The sequence below is a fragment of the Ornithorhynchus anatinus genome, chromosome 1 (assembly GCF_004115215.2).
Source record: "Ornithorhynchus anatinus isolate Pmale09 chromosome 1, mOrnAna1.pri.v4, whole genome shotgun sequence".
Lineage (NCBI taxonomy): Eukaryota > Metazoa > Chordata > Mammalia > Monotremata > Ornithorhynchidae > Ornithorhynchus > Ornithorhynchus anatinus.
Genome location: NC_041728.1, coordinates 3,766,127 through 3,775,799, shown reverse-complemented (window position 1 = coordinate 3,775,799; position 9,673 = coordinate 3,766,127). Strand labels below are relative to the sequence as shown.

Here is a 9,673-nt window from a genome sequence, read left to right as displayed (position 1 = left end):
GGAAGGAAGGAAGGAAGGGGAAGGAAAAGGAAGGAAGGGGAAGGAAAAGGAAGGAAGGGGAAGGAAGGAAGAGGAAGGAAGGAAGGAAGGGAAGGGAAGGGAAGGGAAGGGAAGGGAAGGGAAGGGAAGGGAAGGGAAGGGGAAGGATCCTCTGCTCCCGATCCTCTGCTCCCGATCTCGTCCGTCGGTCGTGTCCTATGTAGGCCAGCAGGGGGCGGCGTTGGTCCGGGAGCGGCGGCGCTCGTGGAGCGGGCCTCGGCGCTCCATTGGTCGCGCCTGGGTCCGGGGCGGCGGGGGGGGGGGGAGGAGGGGCGGCGGCGCGGCGTTCGGCTGGCGGCGCCTGGGGCGCGCTCCCGGCGGCCGGGGACGTGGGAGGCCGCGCGCAGCGCGCGCTCCGCCCCTCCGCCCCTCCCCCCGCGGCGCCCGCCGCTCCCGGACCCGCAGCGCAGCGCAGCGCAGCGCACAGCACCGCACCGCACCGCACCGCACAGGCGGACGAGCCCGGGAGCAGAGGATCCTCTGCTCCCGCGCTGCACCCTCCCGAGCTCTCTGCACCGCGCTCCAGCCTCAGTGCTCCTTTGCTCCCTGCTCCTGGGCTCCGGGCTCCAGGTTCAGTGCTCCCCGCTCCTGTGCTCCTTTGCCCTGCGCTCCCGTCCTCCCTGCACCCTTGTTCCGTGCTCCTGGGCTCTCCTGTGCTCCCTGCTCCTGTGCTCCTTTACTCTGTGCTCCACGATCAGTGCTCCCGTGCTCTGTGCTCCTTTGTGCTCTGTGCTCCTTTGCTCTGTGCTCCCTTGTTCTGTGCTTTCTGCTCGGTGCTCCCTGCTCTGGGCTCCTGGCTCAGTGCTCTGTGCTCCTTTGCCCCGTGCTCCTGTGCTCTGTACTCCTTTGCTCCGTGCTCCCTTGCTCTGTGCTTTCTGCTTTGTGCTCCCTGCTCCGGGCTCCTGGCTCAGTGCTCTGTGCTCCTTTGCCCCGTGCTCCTGTGCTCTGTGCTCCTTTGCCCCGTGCTCCTGTGCTCTGTACTCCTTTGCTCCGTGCTCCCTTGCTCTGTGCTTTCTGCTTTGTGCTCCCTGCTCTGGGCTCCTGGCTCAGTGCTCCCTGCTCCTTTGCTCCCTACTCCTGTGCCCCCTGCTCCTGTGCCCCCTGCTCTTGTGCTCCCTGCTCCAGTGCTCCGTGCTCTGTGCTCTCTTGCGTGCTCCCTTGCTCTGTGCTCCAAGCTAGTGCTCCCTTTTCTTGTGCTCCCCGATCTTGTGCTCCATGCTCTCTGCTTCATGCTCTAGGCTCAGTGCTGCCCGCTCCCTAGTTCTCTGCCCCTTTGCTCCCGTGCTCCCTGCTCCTGTGCTCCCCGCTAGTGCTCCCCTCTCGTTAGCTCCGAGCTCCTTTGCTCTGCGCTCCCACGCTCCTGCTCTCGGTGCCCAGGGTGTGAGGCCCGGGGTGTGCCCCCCGCCCCGGGCGGTACCCTAGGCCAGAGGGTGCCCAGGTGGGCGCCCGGGGCGCGAGGATGTCCACGCTCCGCGCCCTGGCGCTGTACGATTTCCGGTCGGAGAACCCCGGCGAGATCTCCCTGCGGGAGCACGAGGTGCTCAGCCTCTGCAGCGAGCGGGACATCGACGGCTGGCTCGAAGGCGTCAACAGCCACGGACAGCGGGGCCTCTTCCCGGCCTCCTACGTGCAGGTCCTGCGCCCCGCCGCCGCCGCCGCCGGGGAGGCCCCCGGGACGGCCGCCCAGGCCCCGGGGGTCCCGGGGGTCCCCGGGGGCCCGGCCCGCTACGCCAACGTGCCGCCGGCCCGCTCCGACCCGCCGCCCGCGGCCGACGACCCCCTGCCCGCCCCGGGGCCCCCGCCGGCGGGCTTCCCCCACCCCGGGGGCGTCCGCTACGACCCCCCGCCGCCGCAGCAGCGGCTCAGCCAGGGCAGCGAGGACGACGAGGACTACTGGGACGACGACTGGGACGACGGCCCCGCGGCGGGCGACGAGGCCGGGGCCCCCGCGGCCCCCGTCCCGGCGGCGGGCGGGGGGCGGCGGCCGGCGGCCGGGGCCAGGGGCTCGGCCACGGTGGGCCGCAACCTCAACCGCTTCTCCACCTTCGTCAAGTCCGGCGGCGAGGCCTTCGTGCTGGGCGAGGCCTCGGGCTTCGTCCGGGACGGCGACAAGCTGTGCGTGGTGCTGGGCCCCCACGGCCCCCAGTGGCAGGAGAACCCCTACCCCTTCCGCTGCACCGTGGACGACCCCACCAAGCAGACCAAGTTCAAGGGCATGAAGAGCTACATCGCCTACAAGCTGGTGCCCACCCACACCCGGGTGGCCGTCCACCGGCGCTACAAGCACTTCGACTGGCTCTACGCCCGCCTGGCCGAGAAGTTCCCCGTCATCTCCGTGCCCCACCTGCCCGAGAAGCAGGCCACCGGCCGCTTCGAGGAGGACTTCATCTCCAAGCGCCGCAAGGGCCTGGTCTGGTGGATGGACCACATGGTCAGCCACCCCGTGCTGGCCCGGTGCGACGCCTTCGCCCACTTCCTCACCTGCGGCGCCGACGAGAAGGCCTGGAAGCAGGGCAAGCGGAAGGCCGAGCGCGACGAGATGGTGGGGGCCAACTTCTTCCTCACCCTCAGCACCCCGCCGGCCGCCGCCCTGGACCTGCAGGAGGTGGAGGGCCGCGTGGACGGCTTCAAGGCCTTCACCAAGAAGATGGACGACAGCGCCCTGCAGCTCAACCACACGGCCAACGAGTTCGCCCGCAAGCAGGTGACGGGCTTCAGGAAGGAGTACCAGAAGGTGGGCCAGTCGTTCCGGGGGCTGGGCCAGGCCTTCGAGATGGACCAGCAGGCCTTCTCCGCCGGGCTCAACCGGGCCATCGCCTCCACCGGGGACGCCTACGACGCCATCGGGGAGCTCTTCGCCGACCAGCCCCGGCGCGACCTCGACCCCGTCATGGATCTCCTGGCCCTCTACCAGGGACACCTGGCCAACTTCCCCGACATCATCCACGTCCAGAAAGGTAAAGGCCGCCCGGCCCTCCTCCTTGCGTCCCCGCCTCCCTCCCGCCCGGAGATGGGCGGCCTCTCCGTCCGTTCGCGGAGGCCGCCGGCGGGTTCCCGTCCCGGGTTCCCGTCCCGGCTCTGCCCCTCGCCGGCCGGGTGACCCCGGGCGAGTTGCTTCAATCGGCCCCGTGGCCCAGTGGAGACACCGCGGGCCCGGGAGTCGGAGGGATCTGGGTTCTAATGTCACGTTGGCAGCGCGGCTCGGTGGCCAGAGCCCGGGTCTGGGAGTCGGGGGTCGGGGGTTCCGATCCCGGCTCCGCCACTTGTCCGCTTTTGTGGCCCTGGGCAAGTCACTTGACTTCTCTGGGCCTCAGTTGCCTCGTCTGTAAAAGGGGGATTGAGACTGGGAGCCTCACGTGGGACAACCTGATCACCTTGTGTCTACCCCAGCGCTGAGAACAGTGCTTGGCGCGTTGTAAACGCTGAACAAATGCCGTTATCATTATTAATAATTCCAGCTCCGCCCCTTGTCCGTTGGGTGACCTCAGGCAAGCCACTCCACTTCACAGGAGCAGCACGGCCTAACGGAGAGAGCGCCGGCCCGGGAGTCGGAAGGACCTGGGTTCTAATTCCGGCCCCGCCCCTTGTCTGCCGGGTGACCCAGGGCGAGTCACGTCGCTTCTCTGGGCCTCGGCTCCCCCATCTGTAAAATGGGGGTGAAGACCGGGAGCCCCATGGGGGACGGGGACTAGGTCCAACCTGCTTAGCTTGTTTCTATCCCAACGCTTCCCGCTACGTCGTAAGCGCTCAACAAATACCGTAGGAAAAAAATGTCTGTTAGGCGTTGCTTGGTGTCGAGCGCTGTGCTAAACGCCGGGGGAGACACGAGGTAATCGGGCCGGAGAAAGGCCCCGGTACCAAGCGGGGGCTCGTGGTCAAAACACGGGGAGATCGGGTCTTTCACCTCCGCCCCCTCCCCACCCGTTTTACAGAGGAGGACATCAAGGCCCAGCAGTGAAGCCGGGATGACCTCTTTCCACTAGGTCAAGCCGCTTCCGGGAGCACATTTAGGGAGCTTTTTAATAATAACGATGGTATTTGTTAAGCGCTTACTATGTGCCAAGCACTGTTCTAAGCACAAGAAGCACTTTATATGTCAGGTATCCCGGCTCGAGTTGCTGAAGGGTAATAATATTTGGTATTTGTTAAGCGCTTACTATGTGCAGAGCACTGTTTTAAGTGCTGGGTTAGATACAGGGTCATCAGGTTGTCCCATGTAAGGCGCACAGTCTTCACCCCCATTTTACAGATGAGGCAACTGAGGCACAGAGAAGTTAAATGACTTGCCCACAGTCACACAGCTCACAGGTGGCAGAGCCGGTAGTTGCCCGGCCATTCTGGTACCGTTCTGAACATCTCCTCGCTACGGAAAGCAGCGTCAGTGCTCCCTGGATGGATCAATCGATGGTATTTATCGAACGCTTCCTGTGTCGGAGCACTGTGGGAGAATCCCTTACGAAAGAATTAGCCTCTTGTGGGCAGGGATCGTCTCTTTATTGCCGCGTTGTACTTTCCAAGCGCTTAGTACAGCGCTCTGCACACAGTAAGCGCTCAGTAAATGTGATGGAATGGATTTAGCAGATAGGTTCCCTGCCCACAAAGAGCTTACGGTCTAGAGGCAAGAGGAAACATGGATGAGAAGAATCCGAGTTTCCCCCATTCTTGATGTGAGTTTCGTCTCATCTCCGTTTAAGAATCTTTCACAGGTTGGATCGCCTTGTTCCGGGTAATAATAATGTTGGTATTTGTTAAGCGCTTACTATGTGCCGAGCACTGTTCTAAGCGTTGGGGTAGACACAGGGGAATCAGGTTGTCCCATGTGGGGCTCACAGTCTTAATCCCCATTTTACAGATGAGGTGACTGAGGCACCGAGAAGTTAAGTGACTCGCCCAAAGTCACACAGCTGACAAGTGGCAGAGCCGGGGTTCGAACCCATGACCTCTGACTCCAAAGCCCGTGCTCTTTCCAGTGAGCCATGCTGCTTCTGGCATGGATTCCCAGCTGGATGAGCTGGTTGTGGGCAGGGATTGTCCCCTCTTTCTTGCTGTATCGTACTTTCCCAAGCGCTTAGTACAGTGCTCTGCACACAGAAAGCGCATAGACGTGGCAGAGCTGGGATTAGAACCCAGGTCTTTCTCTGCCACTTATCAGCTGTGTGACTGTGGGCAAGTCACTTCACTTCTCTGTGCCTCAGTTACCTCATCTGTAAAAACGGGGATGAAGACTGTGAGCCTCACATGGGACAACCTGATTACCCTGTATCTACCCCAGCGTTTAGAACAGTGCTGTGCACATAGTAAGCGCTTAACAAATGCCAACATTATTAAATGCGATTGAACGAATGAATGCCCCGGTTGCCTCGAAGAGCTCATTGCGGGCAGGGAGCGTGCCGAACAACTCTGCTATATTGTACTCTCTCCCGAGCGCTTAGTACAGTGCTCCGTGCACAGTAAGCACTCGATAAATACGACAGTGATTTCTTCTGTTGAAAGTCCTCTTACCGCTTTCCGGTGAGCAGATCCGACGGCGGTTCGGGGAGAAATGCCAAAACCGGGGAAAAGGGGGAAGTCAAGCGACAGGATGATAATAATAATAATGGAGTTCACTGTTCTGAGTGCTAAGGGAGATACAAGGTAATCAGGTTAATAATGTTGGTATTTATTAAGTGCTTACTATGCGCAGAGCACTGTTCTAAGCGCTGGGGGAGATACAGGGTAATCAGGTTGTCCCCCGTGAGGCTCACAGTTAATCCCCATTTTACAGATGAGGTAACTGAGGCCCAGAGAAGTGAAGTGACTCGCCCACAGTCCCACAGCTGACAAGTGGCAGAGCCGGGAGTCGAGCCCATGACCTCTGACTCTGAAGCCCAGGCTCTTTTCACTGAGCCACGCTGCTTCCCTGGGTTGTCCCCTGGGGGGCTCAATGCCCATTTTACAGGTGAGGGAACGGAGGCACAAAGGAGTGAAGTGACTTGCCCAAGATCACCCAGCAGACAAGTGGCAAAGCCGGGATGAGAACCCATGACTTTCTGACTCCCAGGCCTGTGCTCTATTCCCTCCGCCTTGCCGCTTCTCCAGGAACAATTCTCCTCCCTTGGCCACGCTCCTCCTTCCCCCCGCCCCCAGCTCACGCTCCCTCTCTCTCTCTCCCCCCCCGAAGAGACTGTGACCCCATTGTTGGGCAGGGATCGTCTCTCTCTCTTGCCGAATTGTACATTCCAAGTGCTTAGTACAGTGCTCTGCACCCAGTAAGCGCTCAATAAATACGATCGAATGAATGAAAGCATCCCTTCCCCAATCCCTCAGAAAGTCCTCCGAGTGACATCGGAACACCGTCACTTCCTAGTTCCCCGCCCGAAAGGGGCATTACCCCAAAAAAACCCAAACACTTCTTCACGTCGCCATCCTTTAGGAAGAATTTACAATATTCCTAGGCCTCCGTCGACGTGGAAAAGCTATCGCGGGCTCGAAGTCGCCGGTGCAGGAACGAGATGAATTAGGCTCATTTTGTGCATCACCTAGCCCATGGTAAAAAGCCCTCTAAAACCACGTGTTAGCGTTTGTAAAGTTGCTTTCTGCTCGGCTGCCGACCGCTTATCTCAATAGCAGCCGGAGTTGGAAACAGGGCGTCCTTTAAGAACCACACAACGGCCGTGTTGTAAGCAGAAGCCGTGTCCCTAAGACATTGTTTCTGCCGGCGAGAATGCTTCATTTTTCCCAACCAGGCCGCTGACGCGCAGCCGTGAGCGGAGCCCGTATCCGTGATGTGTCACGTATTCGGCGATGGTAGGGGGAGGTGGGGTCCCGGACTTGAATGGCCAATTTCAGGGAGGGGGAAAAAAAAAAAATCAGTTTTTTATTTTTTGTTTCTCGTCCTCAGATGACATAGTTTTAGATTTTTCTGCCCGGAGCCATGCTTTGCCATCCAGATGGGCCGACCCTTTGGAAGCTGGTATTAATGAAGCATATGTTAGTGTGATTTTGGAGGAAACCTGAGGGGAGCCGTGCTTCATATGCTTGAAAAGACTCAACTCCAGTTTTTCCAAATTCCCTTGGCCCAAGAGTAGTTTCTGTTTTTTTTTCCACAGCAACCGGGAGGCACTCTTAGAATGCCGCTTATTGTCTGAGAATTTGGGGATGGGGGCGTTGCTTTAAGATCTTGGGAAAAAACTTGTGATCACTTCAAAGGGTGCTTGGAAAAGGCCTCTGGGAAGGAGGGGTGGGAGTAAAACAAACTGCAGGCAGTTTCCGGAGGCCTCTCGCGTTTTTCCGAATCGTACTTTCCAAGCGCTTAGTACAGTGCTCTGCACACAGTAAGCGCTCAGTAAATACGATTGAATGAATCCCTTAGTCGATACTGCTCGATAAGTAGGTGAACTAAATGTTCGCGTCAGAATAATCGCGGCGCACGGTAGAGTATTTGTGTGTAATAGGAAAGGAAAGGGATTCAATCCATCGGTGACATTTCCTGAGCTCTTATTCATTCACTCGTATTTACCGAGGGCTTACGGGGTGAAGAGGGATGTACTCAGCGCTTCAGCACTGTATTAAGCGCTTGAGAGGGAGTACAGTTCGTTAGGATTGGTAGACCCCTCCCCGCCCGTAGGAGCTTACAGAGTACAGACTAAAGTGCGGAGGAAAAAGGAAAGATATTTCCTTGTTGCCAAATGTCTAATATCTAAAATAATGAGAGCGTATTCGAGGGAAGAGGTCGTTATTGTCAGGGGGTGGTTCTTCCTTGACTTTCCATTTTCCTGCTTTAGGTAATGTGGTAAATTCTCAGCTGTAGGGGAGAGTTGAAGGAATGTTTGGCACATAGTAAGCACTTAACAAATACCATTATTATTATTATTCCACAGAGTACTGTCCCTAGCCAAATGATCTAGATTTTCAAGAACTTTCCAGGCATCTATCCAGAGGGTAATTTTAGTATGAATCGGAGCACATCCCCTGCCCCTGCCCTCATGAGTTCATGATTCCTTTGGGAAAATCTGAAAATGGTTTAAGCTGCTCCCAGCCGGCAGTGACTCTGGTCAGTGAATTTAAGTGAAATGAAATCCCAAGACCGCTGAAATTGACGGACCCAGATTCATTGAATTTTATTTAGCTTCAAGTACATGGTTGCTCCTGTGACTATCGTTTCTAAGTACTCAAAGCGTTTACATTGTTTCCGGCCCGAGCTCTGTACTGAGTACTCTGGAGAGTGCAATAGAGTTCATTCGTCCATTCATATTTTTGTGTTTGTTGAGCGCTTAGTGGGTGCAGAGCACTGTATTGAGCGCTTGGGAGAGTCCAGTACAACAGTAAACAGACATATTCCCTGCCCACAACGTAAGGGCGGGGAGGCAGACATCCATATACATAAATAAATGACCGAGCTGGACAAAAGTGACCCGGGGCTGGGAGGGGAGAAGAGCAAAGGGAGCGAATCCGACCGAAGACGCAGACGGGAGTGGAGGACTGTGAATTAGTGGAAAGAGCCCAGGCTTGGGAGCCAGAGGAAGTGGGTTCTAATCCCGGCTCCTCCACTTGTCTGCTGTGTGACCTTGGGCAAGCCACTTCACTTCTCTGGGCCTCAGTTACCTCATCTGTAAAATGGGGATTAAGACCGTGAGCCCCACATGGGACAACGTGATCACCTTGTATCCTCCTCAGTGCTTAGAACAGTGCTTTGCATATAGTAAGCGCTTAACAAATACCAACATTATTATTATTCTCTGTGCCTCAGCTACCTCATCTGTAAAATGCGGAATAAGACCGTGAGTCCCACGTGGGACAACCTGACTATATCTACCCCAGTGCTTAGAACATTGCTTGGCACATAGTAAGCGCTTAACAAATGCCATCGCTGTTATTATTATGAGGAAATGCGGGGCTTAGACTGGAAAGGCCTCTTGGAGGAGATGGGCTTTTGGGGAGCTTGAAATCTAGGAGGCGACAGATATCTAAATTTTACGAAGGTGGAAACGAAAGACTTTAAAAATAGGTGCGTAATTGCTGGGGGAAAGGGGCGCTTATTGACTCAGAAGTGCCGGTGGTGGTGGTGGAGGGGAAAGGGTGAGGAGGTGAAAGATGAGTGGGGGAAACCTCCCGGAGGAGATGTGATTGTGGAAAAGCTTTGAAGGTGAAATCGCGGAGGGACTTCGGGACAGAAAAGAGGGTTTGAGCAAGAGGTCAACGGTGGTGAGAGGTGACCACAGAGAATCACGCTGGGTGGGTTGGTGTGAGAAGAGTGAAATATGTGAGCTGGGTTAAAGCCAGAGAGGAGCGAGGATGAGCAGTGTGGTCCAGTGAAAAGAGCTCGGGCCTGGAGGAGGACCTGGGTTCTAATTCCCACTCCACCACTCACCTACCCCGTGACCCTGGACAAGTCACTTCTCTGTGCCTCACTTCCCTCATCTGCAAAATGGGGATTCACTACCAGTGCTCCCTCCTATCGAGAATGCGAGCTCCACATGGGACCGATGATGCATTTGTTCATTCAGTGGTATTAATTGGGTGCTTACTGTGTGCAGAACACTGTACTAAGCGCTGGGGAAGTACAGTTCAGCAACAAATAGAGACAGTCCCTGCACAATGGGCTCACCGTCTAGAAATGGACTCTTGGATTTATTATTAGGAATGATGGTACATG

At 57.0% G+C, this 9,673-nt stretch overlaps 1 protein-coding gene across 1 annotated transcript in view; it reads left to right on the top strand.

Moving 5' to 3' along the window:
- Window positions 1-450: 450 nt before the first annotated feature.
- Window positions 451-9,673, top strand: part of SNX18 (sorting nexin 18) — a 52,242-nt gene continuing 43,019 nt past the window's right edge. Inside the window, exons 1-2 of the mRNA XM_029050135.1 lie at window positions 451-1,774; window positions 1,844-2,996. Coding sequence (XP_028905968.1) covers window positions 1,499-1,774; window positions 1,844-2,996 — 1,429 coding nt within the window. The 5' untranslated portion in view covers window positions 451-1,498. The remainder of the gene's footprint in view (window positions 1,775-1,843; window positions 2,997-9,673) is intronic.